Source organism: Salmo salar, chromosome ssa12, assembly GCF_905237065.1.
Source record: "Salmo salar chromosome ssa12, Ssal_v3.1, whole genome shotgun sequence".
Classification (NCBI taxonomy): Eukaryota; Metazoa; Chordata; class Actinopteri; order Salmoniformes; family Salmonidae; genus Salmo; species Salmo salar.
The window spans coordinates 31,315,515-31,342,442 of NC_059453.1; the positions used below are offsets into that span (position 1 = coordinate 31,315,515).

Below are 26,928 nucleotides of genomic sequence, written 5' to 3' on the forward strand. Positions count from 1 at the left end.
CACATGGAATAGCCTTAATTTCCCAGAACAAGAATAGATTGACGAGTTTCAGAAATGTTTCTGGCAATTTTGAGCCTGTAATTGAACTCACAAATGTTGATGCTCCAGATACTCAACTAGTCTAAAGAAGGCCAGTTTTATTGCTTCTTTAATCAGACAACAGTTTTCAGCTGTTCTAACATAATTGCAAAAGGCTTTTCTAATGATCAATTAGCCTTTTAAAATGATAAATTTGGATTAGCTAACACAACGTGCCATTGGAACACAGGAGTGATGGTTGCTGATAATGGGCCTCTGTACGCCTATGTAGATATTCCATAAAAAATAAGCCGTTTCCAGCAACAATAGTCATTTACAACATTAACAATGTCTACAATGTATTTCTGATCAATTTGATGTTATTTTCATGGACAATTTGCTTTTCTTTCAAAATAAGGACATTTCTAAGTGACCCCAAACTTTTGAACGGTAGTGTATTTTTGAAAATGTATTTCAGACTTAATCACATATTGAGTGATATGCGTGGTTCTGTGGTCAGGCCAGACTATATTAATTAATCTAACAATTATTCTCTGAGTTGTTTTTGCTTGGACCTCTACTCCTTTCTCTAACCTGCTACGTCAATTATCTTAACCTGCTGCGTAAGTTCTAACCTGCTATGAAAAAGTCCCTTCCATATGGAAGTGGCGTGAAAAGAGTTTCTCTACTCCATTAGCCTGCTTCTGACTCTGACACATCCTGTTTCTCTTTTGGCCCCTCACCTACCGCCTCACTAGTGGGAAAGCCATTGTTTTCTGTTTGACTGTCGTCAAGGAGAGGATTTGAATCCACTGCTCCAGTCTCAGGCTCGCTCTCAGGCTCTAGCTTTATCTCTGTTATGGTAACACAGATCTTGATAGGCTGAACAGCGTCATCTTGCTCCCTCTGTTCCCCTTCATTCTCATCTTCCTGTGCATTATCAACAAGCCTTTTTCTCTTGAAACATCCCAGCTGAGTAGAAAGGAAAAACAATGTGAAGAATATGAATCAAAGTGTTGATCCTTACAATGCAGAAGCAAAGGTTCCGTCACATCATTGATACTCACCATATACATGGCCATTGTGATGATGATCAGGAGAAAGAGTCCTACTCCAACTCCTGTCCCTTTTATCAGCGCTGTATGTGGAGGAATGATCATCTCAGCCTGAACATCAATCTGGAGGAATACATTTTAAGATCATGAGTGACGATGGAACAAGCATTTTAAAACAACTCTTATGTAGTAAATCAGTTTAATTCCACAAACAGAATTACCTGTGTTTGGTGGAAGCTTGTAGAGTTATCCTAATGATCAAAGAAATATATACAAAATTGATGCTTTTGTCAATCTTTGCTCAAGAAATATTTGTATCTTTGTTGAAGAATTTTTTTTTACACGAAACTTACCCCTGGGTCACTCGCTGTCTGGACATATCGTTTTTTGTCATAGCTGAGTTTGACAAAACTGATGAAGTTGACTTTTTCTCTATCCCCAGTGAATTTCTTTGGCAATGACAAGCTCTGTAGAGTGAGATATTGTTAGTCGAACAACATTAAATAAAATGGTGTGCCTTGCTTCAATTCTTTAAAAGCATTTTGTGGTAGTAGAAGAAGTGTTCTGATTTCAGATTTAAATAGCAGAGAAGTTAGACAAAAATGTAGAGCTTCGTCTAACATGTTGGGAAAGTGGTCAAAACGGCAGATGTTTCAAAAAGTTCAGATGAAAAGTAGTTAATGTGGTTACTATGTGGTTACTAGCTGTCTGATTTCAGATTCCAATAGCAGAGAAGTAGACCCATATGTTATAATGTCTAAGTCGTGGTATAAAATGCTCAGAAAGTGGTCAAAATGTCAGTTGTTTGTAAAAGTTGATGCAGTCAATGCAGTAACTAACAAAGCTGCATCATTTGATAGGTAGAATATAGGTGTGATATTCTGTTCTGATTTTGGATTTGAAAAGCAGAGAAGTAGACCAAGATGTCACACCCTCTAAGTGCTTGTCTAAGTTGTTGGGAAAGTAGCTGATTGGTCAGTTAATAAGCCAGGCAAGTGACGCGTTCCTACGTCATACTTCCGTGTGCATGTCCCTGGTCTTTTGCATGGGCTTCAAGTTTATATCATAAAATCAGATGCCTTTTATGATGTTTTTGCGATGAAGACTATTGCGGTATGATTTTGCGTATTGAAAACGATTGAAAAGCCTACAAAAGTTCAAAAACTACTAGGCTACTTGCCACGTCTCTTCTATGGCGTAGTCAACAGTGGGAAGTTAACTTAATGAATGAAGTTGATGCGGTTATTAAGACATCTGTATCTCTTGATTTGTATAATAGAATGTTGGAAATCATGGGAGTCTGTAACAATGGACCTTTAGAATGTTGAAGAAATCCCATGGAAGTGGATGGATGATAAAAAGCTCAATAGTTTAAAAAGTATAATATATATCAATAAGTTGTATGCAAGCACACTGGTCTTTACCACTCTGCACCTTTAAAAGTTTGAATGGCGTTTCTAGCTTAAATGGTGTAGCGTGCAAAATAATAATAAATATGACAACGATTTAAAGTGGGATGTTTGCTGTCTCAAAGTCTATTTGTTAAAGTTGGCTGTATACAGACCCTTACACGTTGATCGAGGTCCTTGAAGGAAACATTTCCAGACAGCACAAACGTAACTGTCAACAACTTCTTCAAAAGGAAGCTTTCACACTCGATGGACTTGCAGTATTTTTCTGGAGAGCAGTACTGTAAACACAGCCAGAAGCAAAATGTGTGTTTCAGTAACATGATTTACTATACTGATTTGTAACCTGATTGGATCGGTTACCAAAAATGTCAAGAGTGAGTGGCATATTTGAATTCTCACCTCTGTTGTTGAATTGATAACCTTTCCACATTGAGTGTGGTTCTTCAAAGAAAAGAAAGGAAACTTGCATTAGGCTGTTTCCTATTGAAAGAAATTGTGGCAGCAAAATGTCAGCATTTTCGTAAGAGATGTGAACAGTTTACCTGTAAGACAGATATTTGGTAGTCCTTCATTTCAAATCTGTGCTCAAGCTTAGTTGGGAAAGTGAAGGTGACTGTGACTGGTACAGACTTAAATCCCAAGTTCTGCACCTGTAAACAATGACACATTCAATCAACCAACCTAACAATAACATTTATATTGAGATTTTATACAAAGGCATTTGTCACAGAACATGTAACAAAACATATATCTAAGCCCCCAAAAGTGCAAGCCGAGGGCAACAGAGACAGTGGAGACGACTGAGTGGATGGCTCATAATAATGGCTGGAACGGAGCAAATGGAATGGCATCGAAAACATGTAAACCATGTGTTTGACATATTTGATACCATTCCACTGATTCCGCTTCAGCCATAGCCACAAGCCCGTCCTCCCCAATTAAGGTGCCATCAACCTCCAATGGATGGAGAATATGTTTATATGCACACTAATAATTCAATATTAAACTGATAATGTCATGTAAACACCTTTCTCTGATGATCTTACTAGGCGTAAGGTCATGAGCAAATTAAGCATGAGCAAGGTCATGAGCAAAAAAAATGTGCATACAAACTTTATACACTGAGTGTACAAAACATTAAGGACACCTGCTCTTTCCATGATATAGACTATCCAAGTGAATCCAGGTGAAAGCTATGATCCCTTATTGATGTCACTTGTTAAATCAACTTCAATCAGTGTAGATGAAGGGGAGGAGACAGGTTAAAGAAGGATTTTTAAGCCTTGAGACAATTGAGACATGGATTGTGTGTGTGCCATTCAGAGAGTGAATGGGCAAGACAAAATATTAAAGTGCCTTTGAATGGGGTATTGTAGTAGGTGTCACGTGCACCGGCTTGTGTCAAGAACTGCAAGACTGCTGGGTTTTTCACACACTACAGGTTTCTGTGTGTATCAAAAATGGTCCACCACCCAAAGGACATCCAGCTAACTTGACACGACTGTGGGAAGCATCAGAGTCAACATGGGCCAGCATCCCTGTGGAAATGCTTTCGACACCTTGTAGAGTCCATGCCATAACGAATTGAGGAAGCTGTCTTTCATATTTTGTACATGCAGAATCAAATGGGCTTCCCAAAAATGATATGATCACTGTGATAGAACGTATTGTGATAGAAGATCCATCGGGTAGCCTGATTTTCAGCTGTCCATGTAAAACGGATTGTAAGGGAAATTGTTATTTTTGCAATGCATTTAAACATTTACATCAAACTATTATATTAATCAGAGTATTCACACTAATCATATTATTGTCACGTCCTGACCATAGTAAGTTGTTATTTTCTATGGTAGAGTAGGTCAGGGCGTGACAGGGGGGTTTTCTAGTTTAGTTTTTCTATGTTGTTATGTTCTAGTTTTTGTATTTCTATGTTGGGTTGTTCTAGTTTTGTATTTCTATGTTGGGCTGTGTTTGGGATCTCCAATTAGAGGCAGCTTGTCATCGTTGTCTCTAATTGGAGGTCATATTTAAGTTGGTGTTTGTCCCACAAGGTTTGTGGGAGATTAATTTTGAGTAGTGTGTTTCACCTCTGCGTCACATTTTTTTTGTTTTTTTGTCATTCAGTTTATTTATGTATTGCATAGTTTCACAGTATAAATAAAATGTGGAACGACACACACGCTGCACTTTTGTCCGCTCATTCCTACAACAACCGTGACAATTATTGACTGCATGTAAACGGCTTCAGTAACAGTAAAAGTATGTTGTGTTTTTAGAGTGTAAAGCATCAGAAAAAATGTCCCTCACATAGAGTGAATCACACTTTCAAGATCAGTCACAGCAATAGCAGCTGATTGTTTACCTCATATACATTCACCAGTCCTTTAGGTGATGTGTCCTCCAGAGTAAAGTTAATGTAAGTGGTGGAGTCTTGGGGAAGGCTTCAACAACAACAAAAAGATACATAAGTCACCTTGATTTTATTCAATAAACTTGATGGAGTCATTCTCAAACAAAATGTAAGAATAGGCTTGTAAAGACTTACGCTTTTGCTACCAGGTCAACTGCAAATTGAACAGGGATGGTCCTGGTTAGGGAACTATTGGTTGAGTTTCCATTGTCGCTGTAAATAAAGCAAAGGCATTTTTTGTATACATAAGTGGAATGCTATGAAGTCCTTCAGCTAATTGAGTAGAAGGTATTGGGGTTGTATAAAACTAGTTCGTTTTAATCAATGTATGTTCAATACTTCGACAACATGGGGAAATGAAGGTTGTTTCCTGGACTGATTCTAATCTCTCGTCTAGCTACTGCTCTAACATATTCACACTGGAAGCAGATTTCTACCTCAGTCCAATGACGCTCATCTCCATTGTGTCATTCCAGTCGTATGTACTCAAAATATGGAATTTACTGGTGAACACAGCCTGAAAAGGAAGATGGCATAGTTGAGAAGAAAAAATAAAGACGATTTGAAATGAGATCATAAAAACTGTGGAAGTGGAAACAAAGTGCAAGGCATGCCTTCAGAAAGTATTCAGACATCTTGACTTATTCCACATTTTGTTACAGCCTGAATTCAAAATTGATTAAGTATCATTTTTTACTCACAAGGCATATATCACTCAAAGATCAAAGCTGTTTAAATGAGATTGAGTTACGGATTTGTCACATCTTTTAGCTCTGAGTCTTTATCATCTAAGGACAACATTTTAAAAGCTTTACCAGTGTATTCACAGTTGAGCATTATTTACTGGTATATCTAAGTAATCACTCACTGTAGTTTTACTACGGTAGACAGGGAGGCTGACACTGCATGTAGTTCTGTCCATTTCACCTTCCAGACCACCACAGCTGAACACCGTTCTCCTTGTGGACTATGGAATACAGATATCATGTCAAGTATGTAAATAATTCTGGTTTGTACATCTGAGTCACTGACATAGTGTAAAATAAATAAACAATCTTGTTAACAGTTTAAGGAATTAATACATTCAACACTTAATATGTTGCTACATTTTATGACTAATTAGCCCATGTAGGGAACATTGAAATGTTTGGCGGCAAACTGATGTTTGAATCAATGTTCTTCTATCCTGGTTCTGCAGACCCACAAGATGAGCAAGAAAAGCTTTTGTTCCAGCCCAGGAGGAACACCCCTGATTAAACTAATCATCTAACCCTTGATTGGCTGAACATGGTTTGGGTCTCCAGGTTTGAATAACACTGGTTTAGACGAGAGCAGAAAGGAAACATCAGAATTATTTACACAATAGATGGAGGGGTGCCGGTATTACCTTCAGAAGATGCATCATGGAGAATGAGAGGCCAGGAGGGTAGAGGAGGGTTAGACTGGTGTTGTAGGAGTCGTCCCCGTGATTGGACAGTCTTATAGTCACGTTGAAGTAACTCTGGTCCACCACTAATAAAGTTGATGTGCTGATAAGAGAGACAAGACCGTACAGTCAGAAAACATGCTTTTTCTGAGCAGTCAGTAATTATTATAGCTACAAACAAGTTACTTTAAGTTGTCTCTATGTTTATCAGACACTTACATAAAGTTGAAGTCCACCTCAAGCTCTGCCACACATGTTTCATTTTCTTTGCAGTTCTTTTCAAAGGGCACCTATGATGAATTCAAGACAACTGTGAATGTGTTTAGATTACCTGTTTTCACAGGTCTTTGGCTAAATTACAGTACTCCCTCCACAGTAATTGCTAGTGCTGTTGATCATTGTAAGTGAACAGGTTTTAGTCAGACCCAGAATGTATCCTCGTACCTCGACCACAGCCTGTGTAGGACTGGCAGTATTCAGAATGGCAGTACGACCCTCTTGTTGGCTTTCAGATTGAGATAAATTAAGTTTGATGACTATGGGCGATAATGTGTCGATCACGCATTGCTGGAAGAAAATAAAATGTGGCATTAATTTCTCTATCCATAGTCCTGAAAAACCTTCATTCTTCTCATCACTGAATAAAATCAACACACAATAACAATTCCATAATAATTCAACAACCTAACAACTTAATGTTATTCATTAAATCCCCTCCTTACGAGAGACATTATGGTTGTTGTATTGTTGCATAGCTACAGTTTCTCATTAATCATACTGTCATGTAGACTGAGTGGTTGAAGCAAGTCCGCTGCTTTCTCAGCTCCACAGTAGAGAGAATACTTCTGGCCCCTTTGTTTGTGTCACTGTAAAAGGCTCGGCTCCTCTGTCTCACTGGATCCACATTCAGCGAGTAGGAGAAGTTCATTCCTGCACTCAGCACCTCTGGAAAAGTACACAAGAGTCTGAAATGGCTTCCTTATCAGGGAGAAAAGTTCTGAACCTCAAGTCGCTCTGGATAAGAGCGTCTGCTAAATGACGTAAATGTAAATGTGATGAACACCATTAAAGTAGAAAGCAGAGATGGAGTCAAGACCTTAACTTTTGTGACCCAGATCCAGACCAAGGTCCAACCTTTCAAAACACTTGGACTTCATCTGGGTCTTCACCACAGGTCGGTGGCACCTTAATTGGGGAGGACGGGCTTGTGGTAATGGCTGGAGCGGAATAAGTGGAATGGTAACAAACATGGTTTCAATGTGTTTGATGCCATTCCATTTGCTCTGTTCCAGACATTATTATGAGCCGTCCTTCCCTCAGAAGCCTCCACCGGTCAGAAGCCATCAGTGTTCCTAATGTTCTGAGAGTTCTTACCAGCTTTACTCTTTGTTGCCTCTGCCATGTTAAAGCAGGCCGTCAAAGTCACCACAGGAGAAATGGTCTCTTCTGCCAGACAGTCAAAGTTATTAGTGCTAATCTCCAAGGGATGGAAGTGGAGATGAGCAGAGATGCTGAGGACCGGTCTGGACCTGTGAGCGATTGTGATAAAGACAATAATGTTAGCTTACATTGTACGATGTTGGGTAGCACCGCCCACACCTCATTGCGTTCAGCCCCCATTCAGTGCAGATCACACACTAGTGGCATATTTTTACTGTCCTTTTAAACCAACTGTCTTTTCTTATCCTTTTTTTGGACTCGTACCTCAAGACGACAACTGCGCCTCGCGCTCCTACTACGATGTCAGTCAGTCCATCCTCACCCAGGTCCATCTTCCCATCAATCGCCTGGCCAAAGAACTGGAGCTTAGATCTCATCATCACAGCTGAGATGCGCTGCAGTAAGAAGACAAACATTTAATGAAAAGGCATTGATATTGATATCCCGGGAGTGATGTCTGTTTTCTTTGATCATGAAGAGCCTTTTTGAATGATTTCCATCTTCGTCTGTCTCACCTGGCTGAATTCAGGGCGGATCCCCTTTAGCTTTTCACCCAGGTAGATGTACACGGCCCCCCTGTGATCGTCCTCAAGTGGAGCACCCACAGCTACATCCTTCAGCCCATCTCCATTCAGGTCTGTGAGAGAGGAGATGGAGGAGCCGAATCTACCCTGAGCCAGCACTGAAACACTCATCTCCGTCCTCAGTTCCAGCTAATAAAGGTGAGATCACATGAAGATAAATCCATATTACATTGTCTTTTTGTGCAGTGTTATTGAAGAGGATGGATATTTATATCCAAATGAATCAATATCGGCTTCCAGATCACTTTGTCCCTGATGAACATATTCAACCACAAATTGCAGCATTTGAATCTGTTGTTCAGAGATTCACAGTTCAGCCCACCTTGTCAGTCAGTGTGTAGACGTAGATCCTGCCCTCTCTCGGTGGTTGGTGAAACATTGGTGCACCCACCAGGAGGAAGTCTGTGTTGCCGTCTGAGTCTATGTCCACAGAGCACAGCTCTGCCCCGAAGTAGGAGCCCATCTGAGAAAGTCCAAACATACATTCTTACAAAAATTGTTTTGAAATTTTTTAAGAAGTCTTCTGGTTTTTGAATGAAACTCATAAGTAAACATAAAAAGTGATATGTGTTCCTCTTTACTATCGGAGGAGTGAATCAACCGTTGAAGTAACCCCAAAAGCTGGTTTCATGCTGTCCCTATTGTATAACTTGATTGATATACCACATTGCTTACAGATATATCTAATGTTACCAACCTGTTCTCCAGACAATCTTTGTGCCACAGTCCAGTTGTTGTTAACCTTGTTAAAAAGTAGGATCTGTCCCATGTGTTCAGATCTTGGTGCTCCGGTAAAATATAGAAGATTCTCATTCTTCTTCCCAACAGCTACAGAGTATCCTATAAGAACAATAAAGAACTGTAGGTCCATTGTAACTACACTCCCTTTTCTGAAACATCTGAACTAACAGAGCCTTGAATATAGTGTTTGTTCAAATCAAATCGTATTAGTCACATACACCGAATTCAACAGTGAAATGCTTACTTACGAGCCCCTAACCAACAATGCAGTTTAAAAAAAATCTGAATAAGAAACAAATAAAAGTAACAAGTAATTAAAGAGCAGCAGTAAAATAACAATAGTGAGACTATATACAGGGGGGTACCGGTACAGTCAATGTGCGGGGGCACCGGTTAGTTGAGGTAATATGTTCATGTAGGTAGAGGTAATAAAGTGACTATGCATAGATAATAACAGCAGAGTGTAGCAGCGATGTAAAAGAGGGCGGAGGGGGGGGGCAATGCAAATAGTCTGGGTAGCCATTTGATTAGGTGTTCAGGAGTCTTATGGCTTGGGGGTAGAAGCTGTTTAGAAGCCTCTTGGACCTAGACTTGGCGCTCCGGGAGAGAACAGTCTATGACTAGGGTGGCTGGAGTCTTTGACAATTTTTAGGGCCTCCCTCTGACACCGCCTAGTATAGAGGTTCTGGATGGCAGGAAGCTTGGCCCCAGTGACATACTGGGCCGTTCGCACTACCCTCTGTACTGCCTTGCGGTCGGAGGCCGAGCAGTTGCCATACCAGGCAGTGATGCAACCAGTCAGGATGTTCTCAATGTTGCAGCTGTTCAAATTCACTTTTGAGCAATATATTTTTTGGAGCTTAAAACTTCTTAGGGCCAGGCCCTTTTTCTCAATTTCCGCCTGAATGACGTGCCCAAAGTAAACTGCCTGTTGCTCAGGCCCTGAAGCCAGGATATGCATATAATTGGTACCATTTGGAAAGAAAAAACTTTGAAGTTTGTAGAAATGTTAAAATAATGTAGGAGAATATAACACAATAGATATGGTAGGAGAAAATCCAAAGAAAAACCAACCAGAATATTTTTGTTTTTGAGAGCCCATGCTCTTACAATGGAAAGTATAGGGGCATACTGAAGTCTAGCTCCCAGGATGCAATTCCTATGGCTTCCACAGGGTGCCAGCAGTCTATGTTCAAGGTTTTAGACTTGTAACTTCCAAAACGAATAAGAAATATCAGTTTTACTACAGGGACGGTCTTGGAAATTGGTGTATGCGCGCTCGATGAAGACAGAACGCACCTGCTAAAATCGGTTTCCTATTGAACATACTTCTTCCCATAAGAAATATTATAGTTTGATTACATTTTAGGGTATCTGAGGAGTAAATAGAAACTTATTTTGACTTGTTGAAACAAAGTTTAGGGGTAGATTTTCGGATTCATTTCTCTGCATGTTGAATGAGTGGATTACTCAAATCGATGGCGCCAACCAAACTGACTTTTTGGGATGTAAAGAAGGATTTTATCTAACAAAACGACACTACATGTTATAGCTGGGACCCTTTGGATGACAAATCTGAGGAAGATTTTCAAAAAGTAAGTGAATATTTAATCGCTATTTCAGAATTTATGAAACCTGTGCCGGTGGAAAAATATTTTGATGTGGGGCGCCGTCCTCAAACAATCGCATGGCATGCTTTCGCTGTAATAGCTACTGTAAATCGGACAGTGCAGTTAGATTAACAAGAATTTAAGCTTTCAACCGATATAAGACACTTGTATGTACCTAAATGTTTAATATCCATAATTTTTATGATAATTTATTTGAATTGCGTGCCCTCCAGTTTCACCAGAAGTTGTCTGGCTAACGGGACGCCTAGCCCTATGTTAATGTTCCATTACCCATATAGGAGTCTTTGTCCAATGTGGGGTCCTGAATTTCCCTTTCCTCTGATCTCAGACCCTCAGTCTCAAAGAGAGATCCACGCCAGTTGTTTGATCCCACTGAGCCCAAAACCAAGGTGTCCTGTAGATAAAATAAAACAATGGGTAATAGTTTTCATTAATAAGCATTAATTAACTATATATTGCGTCCATAAACTAGTTGCGTCCATAAACTAGTGGTCAGTACATTTATAAAAAATGTAAGATGATGATGAAACATACTGTACATACTATCGCGATATCTCACCTTATTAACGTAGACAGCGCTGAACCCACTCTGAGACATCTCTTTAGTCAAGTTGCCAGCCAGAGCAGTCTTGGAACCTAGAATATACGAACACTGATATTAATTGCGATACATTGATACTTCTACTGTGGAATGTTTTGAGTAAGGTGTATATTTCAGGAGGGGACCAGTATTTCCACTTTAGTTTTTTTTAATGAATAACAACTCTCTGTTGACAGGGACTTTGCTGAAAAATAAGTAAGTATTATTAAGAGATTTCAACTAAATCTGGAGTTGTACCTTCAATGTTGAAGATCTTTTTTTGAAAGTTGTCTAGGATTCCTTTTAGTCCGTTGTAGTCCATGATGAGGAAAGTGTTGTTCTCTTTTGGCTCTGATGCCAGGGACTTTAGTTTCATCAAATTGACATTCTTGACCTGCCCAGAAATATATCACTTGAGGACTGGAATTATAGTGAAGTCTAATTTCCTTTTCAATATGAATGATATTTAAACATCCACATCGTAACTGGGAAGTTGGACTGGACCCTTGAGACTACTAATAACAATAATAATAAAAACTATATTTGTATAGCACTTTTTAATACAAGTACCAGTTGGAGAATAAAAAAAGAAAGCTAATTAAAATCATCTTTATAAAAGCGTCTTCAGCAGGGATTTAATCATCTATTGACTCACCCGTGTGTCAATCTAAGTAACATAGTAAAAAAGTCCCCATCAAAATCCGTCAGTTTAAGATAGAGATCTGTTTTTATGCATCGCCTGCGTGCGTCACTCCCACCGCATCTGCCTATGTCGGTCTTCCGCATCTGCAGTGGAAGGTGACCGAGCTACAGTGGTGTTTGTCAGACCATGAGACATACAGAAAATCGGTCTTCTTACGAAAACGTCTGTAGCGTCCGAACGGTTTGGCCTACAAACTAGTATGACCACTCTATGGAAAGCTGAGACTTTCACGAACATACAAATTAATGGAAGTATGGAGGTAGTTTGGTGCCACAAAAATAAGGGGTTAAATGTGTCAACAAAAAAAAACAATATTTCCTGAGCTTTGTTATATCTCCTAGATATAGGACAGACACTTAAAATCCGTATTTCTTAGTATTTTTTTTATTTTTTTAGCATTTATGAACGTGTTATTCAAAATATTTTCTATGGTCTATAGTAGTAAAGTCCAAATGTAATATTTAATCAAATTATTTTTGTTTTGTTTTTTTGGGATCGCTAAAGGAAAAATAGCTAAAGAAAATCAAATACAGTGGGGAAAAAAGTATTGGATCCCCTGCTGATTTTGTACATTTGCCCACTGATAAAGAAAGGATCAGTCTATAATTTTAATGGTAGGTTTACTTGAACAGTGAGAGACAGAATAACAACAAAAATATCCAGAAATACGCATGTCAAAAATGTTATAAATTAATTTGCATTTTAATGAGGGAAATAAGTATTTGACCCCCTCTCAATCAGAAAGATTTCTGGCTCCCAGGTGTCTTTTATACAGGTAACGAGCTGAGATTAGGAGCACACTCTTAAAGAGAGTGCTCCTAACCGCAGCTTGTTACCTATAAAAAAGACACCTGTCCACAGAAGCAATCAATCAATCAGATTCCAAACTCTCCACTATGGCCAAGATCAAAGAGCTCTCCAAGGATGTCAGGGACAAGATTGTAGACCTACATAAGGCTGGAATGGGCTACAAGACCATCGCCAAGCAGCTGGTGAGAAGGTGACAACATTTGGTGCAATTATTCGCAAATGGAAGAAACACAAAAGAACTGTCAATATCCCTCGGCCTGGGGCTCCATGCAAGATCTCACCTCGTGGAGTTGCAATGATCATGAGAACGGTGAGGAATCAGCCCAGAACTACACGGGAGGATCTTGTCAATGATCTCAAGGCAGCTGGGACCATAGTCACCAAGAAAACAATTGGTAACACACTACGCCGTGAAGGCCTGAAATCCTGCAAGGTCCCCCTGCTCAAGAATACATATACAGGCCTGTCTGAAGTCTGCCAATGAACATCTGAATGACTCAGAGGACAACTAGTGAAAGTGTTGTGGTCAGATGAGACCAAAATGGAGCTCTTTGACATCAACTCAACTCGCCGTGTTTGGAGGAGGAGGAATGCTGCCTATGACCCCAAGAACACCATCTCCACCGTCAAACATGGAGGTGGAAACATTATGCTTTGGGGGTGTTTTTCTGATAAGGGGACAGGACAACTTCACCGCATCAAAAGAACGATGGACAGGGCCATGTACCGTCTAATCTTGGGTGAAAACCTCCTTCCCTCAGCCAGGGCATTGAAAATGGGTCGTGGATGGGTATTCCAGCATGACAATGACCCAAAACACACGGCCAAGGCAACAAAGGAGTGGCTCAAGAAGAAGCACTTTAAGGTCCTGGAGTGGTCTAGCCAGTCTCCAGACCTTAATCCCATAGAAAATCTGTGAAGGGAGCTGAAGGTTCGAGTTGCCAAACGTCAGCCTCTAAACCTTAATGACTTGGAGAAGATCTGCAAAGAGGAGTGGGACAAAATCCCTCCTGAGGTGTGTGCAAACCTGGTGGCCGACTACAAGAAACGTCTGACCTCTGTGATTGCCAACAAGGGTTTTACCACCAAGTACTAAGTCATGTTTTGCAGAGAGGTCAAATACTTATTTCCCTCATTAAAATGCAAATCATTTTATAACATTTTTGACATGCATTTTTCTGGATTTTTGTTGTTGTTATTCTGTCTCTCACTGTTCAAATAAACCTACTATTAAAATTATAGACTGATCATTTCTTTGTAAGTGGGCAAACGTACAAAATCAGCAGGGGATCAAATACTTTTTTCCCCCACTGTAGCTAAAGAATCCATGGTATGACAATCTTAAATCAATTCCATATTCTAGCTTAGTAGAACCCTGGGTCTGATTAGTAAATAAAGGTATCTGCATAGCAGTGAAACGGAATGTTGTGATTGTGGATGATGTCACCAAGGGGAAGCATGTACAGGGAAAAAATTATGAAGTCCAGAATTGACTCCTGAGGGACACTACAGTGAATAGGTGCTGGGGTCGATACCGAAGCACCCATGCCCACTGAGAAACGTCTGCTACATAGATATGACCTGCACCAGTCGAGGGCCACTTTCTTTACAATTCTGTAAAGAATCTTAAAAACTGTTTGCAGAGATCAGGGGATGCGAGCCTGTCCCTGTTAGGGGGGAAACCAACAACATGCTTAAAAAAACAACTGTATTTTCAAACGGTCAGATTCCTCAGAGATCAGGGTAGAGAAGTAGTTTGCTCTTGCCTCTTTAACCGCAACACTGTAATTTTTCATCAGGTCCTTCATTATCTCATAGAATACTTGACGTTTGCAGACCTTCCATTTCCGTTCTGCATTTCTAAGTTCACACTTTTTAAGGCAATAGTGTGGTCATTTAACCAAGGCATACAGTTTATTTGTGGTTTTAACTGGTGAAACTGAACCTGTTCAGTAAATCATCAGTGTGATGACAGAACAGGATCATTAGTAGAGGACAAAAGCATTTTGTAAATTTACTAACAGTTGTGGAGGTATTGATGGGAGTGGGAACAGACACATTTTTAGGTGGAGGAGAAACTACTATTTGCCAATATATTTGCACCTCTGTTAACTTCAAGTGAAACAATTTGAAAATGTACCTTAATACAGGGATGGAAGGTGTTGCTGTACTACTAATTATCCCACAATAATTTAGGGTAAATAGAGAAGATAAAATACTGCTGCTTTAGCATGAGCTAACCAGCATGAGGATGAAAAAGGCAGTTGAATTCAAAACTAGCAATATTTCAATCTTCTCCATTCACCGTAAATTGTTGTGGGATAAGTACTGTAGGACTACAGCGAAATCTTCCATCCCTGGATTGAGGTACGTTTCCAAAACATTTCACTTGAAGTTCACAGAGATGCAAATATATTGGCATTTGGTCGTTTCAACTAGGAAGAGAGCATACCTCCTAGTCAAAATGTATTGGCTAGTGATCAACCAGCTGTAGTTATGGGAATGAAACAGTTGTAATGGAATTAAAGTGCATTCAGAAAGTACTCAGACCCCTTGACTTTTTCCACATTTTGTTACGTTATAGCCTTAGTCTAAAATGGATTAAAAACATGTTTTTTCTCAACAATCTACACACAATACCCAAAATGAAAAAGCGAAAACAGGTTTTTAGAAATGTTGCAAATCTATTAAAACTAATAAACAGAAATACCTTATTTACATAAGTATTCAGACCCTTTGCTATGAGACTCGAAATTGAGCTCAGGTGCATCCTGTTTCCATTGATCATCCTTGATGTTCCTACAACTTGATTAGAGTCCACCTGTGGTAAATTCAATTGATTGGACATGATTTGGAAAGGCACAAACCTATCTAAATAAGGTCCCACAGCAAAAACAAAGCCATGAGGTCGAAGGAATTCTCCGTATAGTTCCGAGACAGGATTGTGTCGAGGCACAGATCTGGGGATTTGTACCAAAAAATGTTGCAGCATTGAAGGTCCCCAAGAACACAGTCGCCTCCATAATTCTTAACCATCTCAACCATCTCTAAAGCACTCCACCAATCAGGCCTTTGTGGTAGTGGCCAGATGGAAGTCACTCCTCAGTAAAAGGCACATGACAACCCGCTTGAAGTTTGCCAAAAAGCACCTAAAGGACTCTCAGACCATGAGAAACAAGATTCTATTGGCCTGATGAAACCATGATTGAACTCTTTGGCCTGAATGCCAAGCGTCATATCTGGAAGAAATCTGGCACCATCCCTACGGTGAAGCATGGTGGTGGCAGCATCATGCTGTGGGGATTTATTTCAGCAGCAGGGCCTGGGAGACTTGTCAGGATCAAGGGAAAGATAAACAGAGGAAAGTACGGAGAGATCCTTGATGAAAACCTGCTCCAGAGTGCTCAGGACCTCAGACTGGGGTGGAGGTTCACCTTCCAACAGGACAATGACCCTAAGCACACATCCAAGACAACGCAGGAGTGGGTTCAGGACAAGTCTCTGAATGTCCTTGAGTGGCCCAGCCAGAGCTGAGAGGATCTGCAGAGAAGAATTGGAGGAACCCCAAACACAGGTGTGCCAATCTTGTAGCGTCATACCCAAGTAGACTTAAGGCTGTAATCGTTGCCAAAGGTGCTTCAACAAAGTACTGAGTAAAGGGTCTGAATACTTATGTACATTTGTTATTTCATTGGGGGGGTTGCAAAAATGTCTAAAACCCTGTTTTTGCTTTGTCATTATGGAGCATTGTGTGTAGATTAATGAGGGGGAAAAAACAATTGAATCAATTTTAGAATGAGGCTGTGACGTAACAAAATGTGGAAAAAGTCAAGGGGTCTGAATACTTTCCGAATGCACTGTAAGTCATACAATTGTGTGGTGTTGTGTTGGAGGTATGCAGGCTCTCCCATTTTAAGGACTTACCCCGATGATGAAGCGGATGATGTTTTTCTCATCACTTCTATTGATAGCGTTATTTCTATCAGTATCACTGGGATTTCCATCTGTTATTATGACCAGTACTTTAGTTGCATCTGCGGTGGCGCCGGCGGCTTGGTTTTCAAAAATGTTTTTCCTGAATTAGATGTATACAAACAACAGATCAAGATATCTTTCATACACCACAATCCCCTTTGATCAGACTCTGAGTATTCGGTCAGAACTTTGAAAGTAAAACTGATTAATAATGATCAACTGTGACCTACAAGACAAAGTCTATTGCCTTATGTGTGTTGGTTAGATCAGCCATGTGCTCTTCTTTCCAAAGATTATCCAAGGCTCTCCCCTCTTGGTAGTCATTGAAGTTGAAAACTGTCCTGGCTCTTGATGAGAACTGAACCGCTGCGAACTGTGGTTTAAAAAAAGAGCAAAAGATGACTAATATTGATTTCATTCCATACTTTCCATGCAGCGACCTGGGTGTATAGCACATACACTCTTCGAATTAGTGGTGACTCGAGGAACCCTGAAGATCCTCAAGGAACCCCTGAGGTTCTACAAGGAACCATTGCTAGTCAATGGTTCATATTTGCACTTTCGGTTAGTTGAGGGATATTTGGAGGAACGTTTAATGGATATTTTTTCGGTCACCCGTTAGAGTAAATGTCATTCCTGTTCATCTGATCTGTTGTATTGTAATCCCATGTTAAGGTTGAATACCGACAGTTTTGTAGCTTCAACAATAGAGGCAAATGAGATCCTCAAGAGCCTATGCCACTCCCGAGGTTAGAATAGTTGCCACGTTATTACTATATGTTAACATAAATGTAAATATTCTTAATATTATACTAGAATAAATATGTATAAATATTCAAGTTTATTGTTTTGCAGTGTACAAACGTTTACGCTATCCGGTGGCCAAAAATAATCATCTGAAAGCGACACCTCCAATAAGCCACTCCTACAATCTGATAGGCTGCCACCTCAAAGGTTCAAAATTTAACTCCTCCCATCACAAAAAGGTTCCGGTTTGAAACTTTGCACAGGGGTTCCTCGAAGACCTTTTTCAGAGGGGTTCCTCAAGGAACCTGTTTGAACTGGAAAGGTTCTGCCGGTGTGGCAACCCAAAAGCTTCTTCTAGGCACCTTTACTTCTAAGAGTGTAAACAGATGTATGTTCAGCAATCTCACAAGCATGATTCAAGTTATGAAATTTAAAAGGAAGTTTACCTTGATTGAGGAGTTTGTTAGGGTTGTCATGATATTGTTTATGAAACCTTTGTTCTTATCAAATTCATCCCTTGTCATGCTTCCTGATCCGTCAAAGAGGAAAACGAGGTCCACGATTTTCTTAGTACATTCTGGAAGAGAAAGTGAATTACATAAATGTATATGATGTACAACACTCACAACATTCTTTACATATTCAGGAATCCAGATCTTATCATTCACAATAAATATTTTGTGACCTAATCCTAATGTAATTTAGCATGACATGAATAAACAGTCAATGTATACCTAAAACTCTTGGGTTATGTTATTATTATCGACAATTGTCTTCAAGTTTCGCCGTTATACCTTGGAAGGCAGGTGTGAAGTTTGAGGTGATGTGGAGCTGGCTGTTGAACTGATAACAGATACTGTTCAGATAGGAGTTCCCATCACACTCGTGTGCCAGGCCAGGGCTGCAGGCCTGAATGAGGAGAATAAATAATTGTAAATGTGATAAAATAATGGGTTGTCTGGTGGACCTCAGATGGCTTCAAAAGAGATTTACAGGAATTTGCCATGATCATTTTGAGATTGCTGAGGTATTGTTTTATAACTCAAGTGAAACAAGTAATTTAGATTTAAACAGGCAGCCCAATTCTGATATTTATCCCACTAATTGGTATTCTGTCCAATCACATGAGATCTTTTTCAGAGCTGATCTGATTGGTCAAAATACCAATTAGTGAAATCAAGATCATAATTGGGCTGCCTATGTAAACACAGCCAAACACATGTATTACACATACTCACATTGAGTATTTGAAAACAAGAACATGATCAAATTAACTGTTTGGTGGTTATCTTACAGTGAACGTTGGAGGAGAAGTAGATTGTCCAGCCATAGACAGTCCAATGTACTTGATTGTGTCAGTTTCTGTTGGAAGGCAAAATGCAGACTTGCAGAATCAACTAGTGTTTCTCATTTTCAAGATCTTGTTGACATTTCAGCCATATTTTAATACTCTGACAAATATCAATTAGTCATGGTTACCGTGATAGGTGTTACATGTTCTAACAATTCGTATAATTATTCATTTTGTTAAGGTAACCACCTTTCTAAATTGCAGTCCAGTAAGTACAGTATAGTGTATCATCAACATCCATCTCTACCTTGAGGAGTGTAACAGTCTGTACAGTTTGTTCGGTCTTGAGCACATCTACAGATTCCACCAGATCCGTTCTTCTGATATGGAGCACTGACCATTACCCTGTGGGTGAGAAATAACAGTATACACTGACCATTACCCTGTGGGTGAGAAATAACAGTATACACTGACCATTACCCTGTGGGTGAGAAATAACAGTATACACTGACCATTACCCTGTGGGTGAGAAATAACAGTATACACTGACCATTACCCTGTGGGTGAGAAATAACAGTATACACTGACCATTACCCTGTGGGTGAGAAATAACAGTATACACTGACCATTACCCTGTGGGTGAGAAATAACAGTATACACTGACCATTACCCTGTGGGTGAGAAATAACAGTATACACTGACCATTACCCTGTGGGTGAGAAATAACAGTATACACTGACCATTACCCTGTGGGTGAGAAATAACTGTATACACTGGCCATTACCCTGTGGGTGAGAAATAACAGTATACACTGACCATTACCCTGTGGGTGAGAAATAACAGTATACACTGACCATTACCCTGTGGGTGAGAAATAACTGTATACATTGGTTGATTTAGATGAGACTGTATCCACTTCTTATATATATATATGACAAACTTTAGATCAAGAATGGTTACATAACATTTCTGACAGTGTGGTAAATGACTTTTGTATATCTGCTTTCTTTTGGTTACTAAGGTCCGAATAGCAGCTGCATGGTGAAGGAGGAAAGCAGGATGTTGTCAGAGGTGTGATATGATGAAACACAAGTCAGAATTTCCATTCCGTCAACGTATGCATAACTAATTCACCGATGCACATTAGTCATGGGCATTGGATGCAGCTCACATCATTTAAGAAACTAAATAAGAATCGAATATGTTATCGAAACACTTCCACATTAATGTGGATGCTACCATGATAAAGGATAATCCTCAATGAATCTTGAATAATAATGAGTGAGAAAGTTACAGAGGCATAAATATCATACCCCTTAAAAAAATGCTACCCTGGTGAGAGGTAAGCATTCCTTGGGGTATGATATTGATACGTATAACTTTGTCATTATTCAAGATTCATTGAGGATTATCTGTTATCATGGTAGCATCCACATTAATGTAGAAGTGTTTAGAGACATATTCTATTCTTATTTACAATAAAAGTGACTCCAAAATGACACAACACATTATTTACCATTCATTTCTATTGGGCACAAAATAATCTGAAACACAACCAAAACGAAAAGCAAATGCATCCAACAAGTTTGTAGAGTCACAGCTTGATGTAATCATTGCGTTCTAGGAATATGGGACCAAGTACTAACATTTTTACTACTTTAATACACATACAGTGCATTCGGGAAGTATTCAGGCCCCTTGACTTTTTCCACATTTTGTTACGTTACAGCTCCCGAGTGGCGCAGCAGTCTAAGCCACTGCATCTCAGTGCTAGAGGCGTCACTACAGACGCCTTGGCTCAAATCCAGACTGTGTCACAGCCGGCAGTGATTGGGAGTTCCATAGGGCGGCGCACAGTGTGGTCCAAGTTTGGCCGGTGTAGACCGTCATTGTAAATAAGAATTGGTTCTTAACTGAATTGCCTAGTTAAATAAAGGTTAAATACATACCTTTTTTTAAAGCCTTATTCTAAAATGAATGAAGTTGTTTTTTTCCCCTCATCAATCTACACACAATTCCCCATAATGACAAAGCAAAAACAGATTTTAGAAATGTTTGATTAAAAATATAAAATGTAAAGATCACATTTTACATATGTATTCAGGCCCTTTACTCATTACTGTGTTGAAGCACCTTTGGCAGCAATTACAGCCTCGAGTCTTCTGGGCATGACGCTACAAGGTTGGCACACCCGTATTCAAGTTTTTTCCATTCTTCTCTGCAGATCCAATCGGGGGAGATGGGATGGGGAGCGTCGCTGCACAGCTATTTTCAGGGCTCTCCAGAGATTTTCGATCAAATTCAAGTCCGGGCCCTGGCTGGGCCACTCAAGGACATTCAGAGACTTGTCCCAAAGCTACTCCTGTGTTGTCTTGGCTGTGTGCTTAGGGTCGTTGTCTGTTGGATGGTGAACCTTCACTCCAGTCTGAGGTCCTGAGCACTCTGGAGCAGGTTTTCTTCAAGGATCTCTCTGTACTTTGCTCCGTTCATCTTCCCCTCGATTCTGAGTCTCCCGGTCCCTGCAGCTGAAAAACATCCCCATCGCATGATGCTGATGCTGCCACCAAGCTTTGCCGTAGGGATGGTGCCAGATTTCCTCCAGACATGACGCTTGGCATTCAGGCCAAAGAGTTCAATCTTGGTTTCATCAGACCAGAGAATCTTGTTTCTCATGGTCTTGAGAGTCTTTAGGTGCCTTTTGGCAAACTCCACGTGCTATCATGTGCCTTTTACTGAGGAGTGGCTTCAGTCTAGCCACTCTACTATAAAGGCCTGATTGGTGGAGTGTTGCAAAGTGGAACTCTAAAGCTCTGTCAGAGTGACCATTGGGTTCTTGGTCACCTGCCTGACCAAGGCCCTTCTCCCCCGATTGGTCAGGTTGGCCTGGCAGCCAGGTCTAGGAAGAGTCTTGGTGGTTCCAAACTTCTTCCATTTAAGAATGATGAAGGCCACTGTGTTCTTGGGGACCTTTAATGCTGCAGAATATTTTGGTAACCTTCCCCAGATCTGTGCCTCGACACAATCCTGTCTCAGAGCTCTACGGACAATTCCTTCAACCTCATGGCTTGGTTTTTGCTCTGAAGTGCACTGTCAACTGTAGTACCTTATATAGACAGGTGTGAGCCTTTCCAAATCATGTCCAATCAATTAAATTTACCACAGGTGGACTCCAATCAAGTTCTGGAAACATCTCAAGGATGATCAATGGAAACACAATGCACCTGAGCTAAATTTTTAGTGTCATAGCAAAGGGTCTGAATACTTATGTAAATAAGGTATTTCTGTTTTTTATTTTTAAGAAATGTGCAAAAATGTCTAAAAACCTGTTTCTCTTTGTCATTAAGAGTATTTAAAAAAAACAATTTTTTGAATAAAGCTGTAACGTAGGAAAATGTGTAAAAATGCATTGCGAATGCATTGTATAGGTGAATTTGTCCCAACATTTTTGGTCCCCTAAAAAGGCGGCACTATGTACAAAGTGCTGTAGTGTCTAAACGCTTCCCCAGACATGGATGAAGATACCTGCAAATTAAAGCTGCCAGTCTGTACATTAACCCCATAGTCATTGTATAATTTAAAATCCAAAGTGCTGGAGTACAGAGCTAAAACAACAAAAAATGTGTGACTGTCCCAATACTTTTGGAGCTTACAGAGACATTTATATTTCTAAATACATTGCTATGGATATATAGTTGAAGTCTGAAGTTTACATACACTTAGGTTGGAGTCATTAAAACTTGTTATTCAACCACTCCACAAATTTCTTGTTAACAAGTTATAGTTTTGGCAAGTCGGTTAGGACATCTACTTTGTGCATGACACAAGTAATTTTCCCAACAATTGTTTACAGACAGATTATTTCACTTATAATTCACTGTAACACAATTCCAGTGGCTCAGAAGTTTACATACAATAAGTTGACTGTGCCTTTTAAACAGCTTGGAAAATTCCAGAAAATGATGTCATGGCTTTAGAAACTTCTGATAGGGTAATTGACATAATTTGAGTCAATTGGAGGTGTACCTGTCACGACTTCCACCAAAGTCGGCTCCTCTCCTTGTTCAGGCGCCGTTCGGCGATCGACGTCACCGGCTTTCTAGCCATCGCTGCTCCATTTCTCATATGTCCATTTGTTTTGTCTTGTTCCATACACACCTGGTTTTCATTCGATGATCACAGTGCATGTATTTAGTCCTCTGTTCCCCTCCATGTCTTTGTGTGTAATTGTTTCTTGTTATGTGGGTATTGTCAGGCGCTATTACGTTTGTTAAGTTCCGTGTTTTTGGCACGCTTATGTTGTTATGTGCTGTCAATTATTGACCGGAATTAAAGTGTGCCTATTTACCACATTCTGATCTCCTGCACCTGACTTCGCCTCCGTACACACCCTTGACAGTACCTGTGGATGTATTTCAAGGCCTACCTTCAAACTCAGTGCCTCTTTGCTTGACATCATGGGAAAATCAAAAGAAATCAGCCAAGACCTCAGAAAAAATTGTAGACCTCCACAAGTCTGGTTCATCCTTGGGAGCAATTTCCAAACGTCTGAAGGTACCACGTTCATCTTTACAAACAATAGTACGCAAGTATAAACACCATGGGACCACGCAGCCGTCAAACCGCTCAGGAAGGAGACGCGTTCTGTCTCCTAGAGATGAACGTACTTTGGTAAGAAAAGTGCATATCAATCCCAGAACAACAGCAAAGAACCCTGTGAAGATGCTGGAGGAAACAGGTACAAAATTATCTATATCCACAGTAAAACGAGTCCTTGATTGACATAACCTGAAAGGCCGCTCAGCAAGGAAGAAGCCACTGCTCCAAAACTGCCATAAAAAAGCCAGACTACGGTTTGCAACTGCACATGGGGACAAAGATCGTACTTTTTGGAGAAATGTCCTCTGGTCTGATGAAACAAAAATAGAACTGTTTGGCCATAATGAACATCATTATGTTTGGAGGAAAAAGGGGAGGCTTGCAAGCCGAAGAACACCATCCCAACCGTGAAGCACGGGGTGGCAGCATCATGTTGTGGGAGTGCTTTGCTGCAGGAGGGACCGGTGCACTTCACAAAATACATGGCATCATGAGGTAGGAAAAGTATGTGGATATATTGAAGCAACATCTCAAGACATCAGTCAGGAAGTTAAAGCTTGGTCGCAAATGGATCTTCCAAATGGACAATGACCCCAAGCATACTTCCAAAGTTGTGGCAAAATGGCTTAAGGACAACAAAGTCAAGGTATTGGACTGGCCATCACAAAGCCCTGACCTCAATCATATAGAAAATATGTGGGCAGAACTGAAAAACCGTGTGCAAGCAAGGAGGCCTACAAACCTGACTCAGTTACACCAGCTCTGTCAGGAGGAATGGGCCAAAATTCACCCAACTTATTGTGGTCAGCTTATGGAAGGCTACCTGAAACGTTTGACCCAAGTTAAACAATTGAAAGGCAATGCTACCAAATACTAATTGAGTGTATGTAAACTTCTGACCCACTGGGAATGTGATGAAAGAAATAAAAGCTGAAATAAATAATTCTCTCTACAATTATTCTGACATTTCACATTCTTAAAATAAACTAGTGATCCTAACGTACCTAAGACAGGGAGTTAGTACTAGGATTAAATGTCAGGAATTGTGAAAAACTGAGATTAAATGTATTTGACTAAGGTGTATGTAAACTTCTGACTTCAACTGTATAGAGTGCATGTTTGCAGACACAGGTGCATTTATCTGGTCATTTTTGTTTCCTCAGGTGTGTGATACTGTTTTGCAGATGAAGTATGTAACAGAATACTTAGCATTTTTCACTATGATGATAACAATAACACTTGCCCTTTCTCTTTGTCAGAAATGAATTGCAGGACTTTGTAACCAAAGAAATCCTGTTCCTCCCCCTTGTAGATTTTTGGGTTTGCTTCATCAATGTTGAAAGCCATTGAAGAGACAGCTGGCAAAGAAAAGAAAGAAGGGTACAATCGGATGACAGACACAACTATTTGGGTTAGATGCATAAAAATGATATTCGTAAATATTAGCTGTCTAGTAGGCCTCATCCACGATGTACAATAAAATACATCATTTAAACAGCACTGGAACAGAGCCAAATGAATGGCTCTGGTCCAGTGTGTGTTGGAAACTTCATTGTTAATGCTTTGCTTATTGATTATGTGGTGCATTGCCACAGAACCATGTTGGTGGAAGATTTGTTGCATATCTTATATATATCCTAACTATAAATATAGCATCAAAAACAGTGCCCCCAGCTGATCATAGTCTGGCGCAGGCTCTGGTGAAAACAAGTAAAAGTTCAGTCTGTAAGATGTGCGCATGGATGAAAAGGTGCGTAAACGTATTTTGAGGAATCCTCATTTCAACATTTTTGACTGAACATAGGTGTGCTATAGGCTACTGTGGTTCAACCAGAACTGCCATCAAAAGTGAATGTAGCTGTAACATTGTAAATAATTCTTTATGACTTTTTCACCATGAAAAATGTGTGATAAATGGCCAATAGTTCATGCTTATCATTGACTGTCTCAAAAACATGAATCGACAATAAAGTTGTATCTAGGTTTAAAAGGTTAAGTGACCTTTGGTTCCAACCACCTACTGCCTCAAATTGAAAAAAGGGGAAGTCGGTTACCGTTATTGACGTGAAACCACAAGTAAAGATACTGTATGACTAGTTTGGTTTTCTAAAAAGCCCCCAAAATAATGACAATGGAGCATCTAACAACTAAATAAAATTTAGAGCATTAGATTTAGATTTTATTGGGATCCACATTAGCCGACGGAAATGGCAACATTAGGCACCTTTCTTTTACATAAATGATCCATGTGCAGGTTAAGCATTCATTTTGAAAACATATCCTCCTCTACAATACTTCAAGTTTGTCTATTGATTACCACGGTGTGAACAGTTCAACATGATTAGATTTAGATTTAGTCAGGCATAGCAAAACTAAAACTAAACTGTAATTTAAAACGTGTAGTATTGAAAGTAATTTACTTGTTTTTACTATTTGAGCTGATGATGTTTTGTCCAACTCCTTTAATATGTAATTGAATATTAAGTTGAGTGAAATCCTGACAGTCAGTGCTTACCCATGGCTACCATCCAGGTGAGCAGGGAGAGGGGCCCCTGCCTGGACATCTTCTCCTTCACTTTGTTCAATATTGCAACAGTCAACCTTTGCAAATGAAACTTACTTGTCTTCCTGCACTTTGTTTCCTGTGTGCCTCTTCTTATAAGAGGCGTCTCCACCCCTAAAAGTAGCTGCGGTGGATCACAATCTTTTGGGTGAGAAAGTGGATGTACATGTTTTTTGCAATGTCCTATTTTGGATAATTGGTGTTGGTACTTTGCCTATATCTTATAAGTATCAAAATGTGAGAACCCTGTCAACAAAACCGGTATCGAGTACATACTACAGAGGCAACAACAAACATTTGAGAAAGCTTATTTGGCAATTCAGTTGAGTTTCATTTTATTTCACATATGATTATAGTTTGAGTTTTATTGATTGTGTTTGAAATCACATAGGCCTAGTAGCAGAGCCAGAAAGGTTACTTTGTCAGACCTCAGACACTCTTGGATACCAGTTTGATTGAGATTCTCCTTGATTCAATGTTACATAATAATTTTAATCAAATTTTGTCCCAATTGCCATATTGTACATTTTCTCTAATAAAATAGTTAGCTAGTTTCTAAAAGTCTGTCAGAGGAAGGGTGTTGGTACTTTTTCTAACCACAATGTTCTTTGGCTTTGCAGTGACATCAGTATGACACTTGCACTTACAGTGTGACATTTTTCAACACCCTCATGTTTGCTGTTTGTGCTGTTTTGTATGTCATCATTTATTTGATGTGTGTATCTTTGTAATCACAGGCCTCATTTGCAAAAGAGACATTGGTCACAATATGCCTCCCTGTCAAAATAAGGTTAAATATAAGAAATATGATATAAGAAAACTTACATTAGTGTTGGGAACCCCTATTTGTGTTTGGACTGTCAGTGCACGACTTATTGCAGTGTGTTGTAGAGTGCAAAGTTCAGAGGATGTCCTCTGGGGATTGCAACATTTCACTTCTGTTCTG

The 26,928-nt window shown here is 39.8% G+C and overlaps 1 protein-coding gene across 1 annotated transcript; it reads right to left on the bottom strand.

Annotated features, from left to right (window-relative positions):
- Positions 1–235: 235 nt before the first annotated feature.
- On the bottom strand, positions 236–26,058 carry LOC106564936 (integrin alpha-L). The gene is given in 32 exon segments (XM_045691260.1): positions 236–727; positions 730–990; positions 1,086–1,196; positions 1,295–1,324; positions 1,427–1,540; positions 2,644–2,763; positions 2,885–2,926; positions 3,028–3,135; positions 4,848–4,926; positions 5,031–5,108; positions 5,333–5,412; positions 5,764–5,862; positions 6,283–6,424; positions 6,541–6,611; positions 6,766–6,888; positions 7,100–7,266; positions 7,696–7,850; positions 8,026–8,156; positions 8,277–8,474; positions 8,668–8,808; positions 9,043–9,185; positions 10,988–11,111; positions 11,277–11,353; positions 11,556–11,691; positions 16,735–16,885; positions 17,016–17,158; positions 17,979–18,109; positions 18,327–18,441; positions 18,827–18,894; positions 19,131–19,228; positions 24,663–24,777; positions 25,935–26,058. Coding segments are annotated over 32 exon segments (3,624 nt in total). The 5' UTR covers positions 25,984–26,058; the 3' UTR covers positions 236–703.
- Between the last annotated feature and the right edge of the window lie 870 nt (positions 26,059–26,928).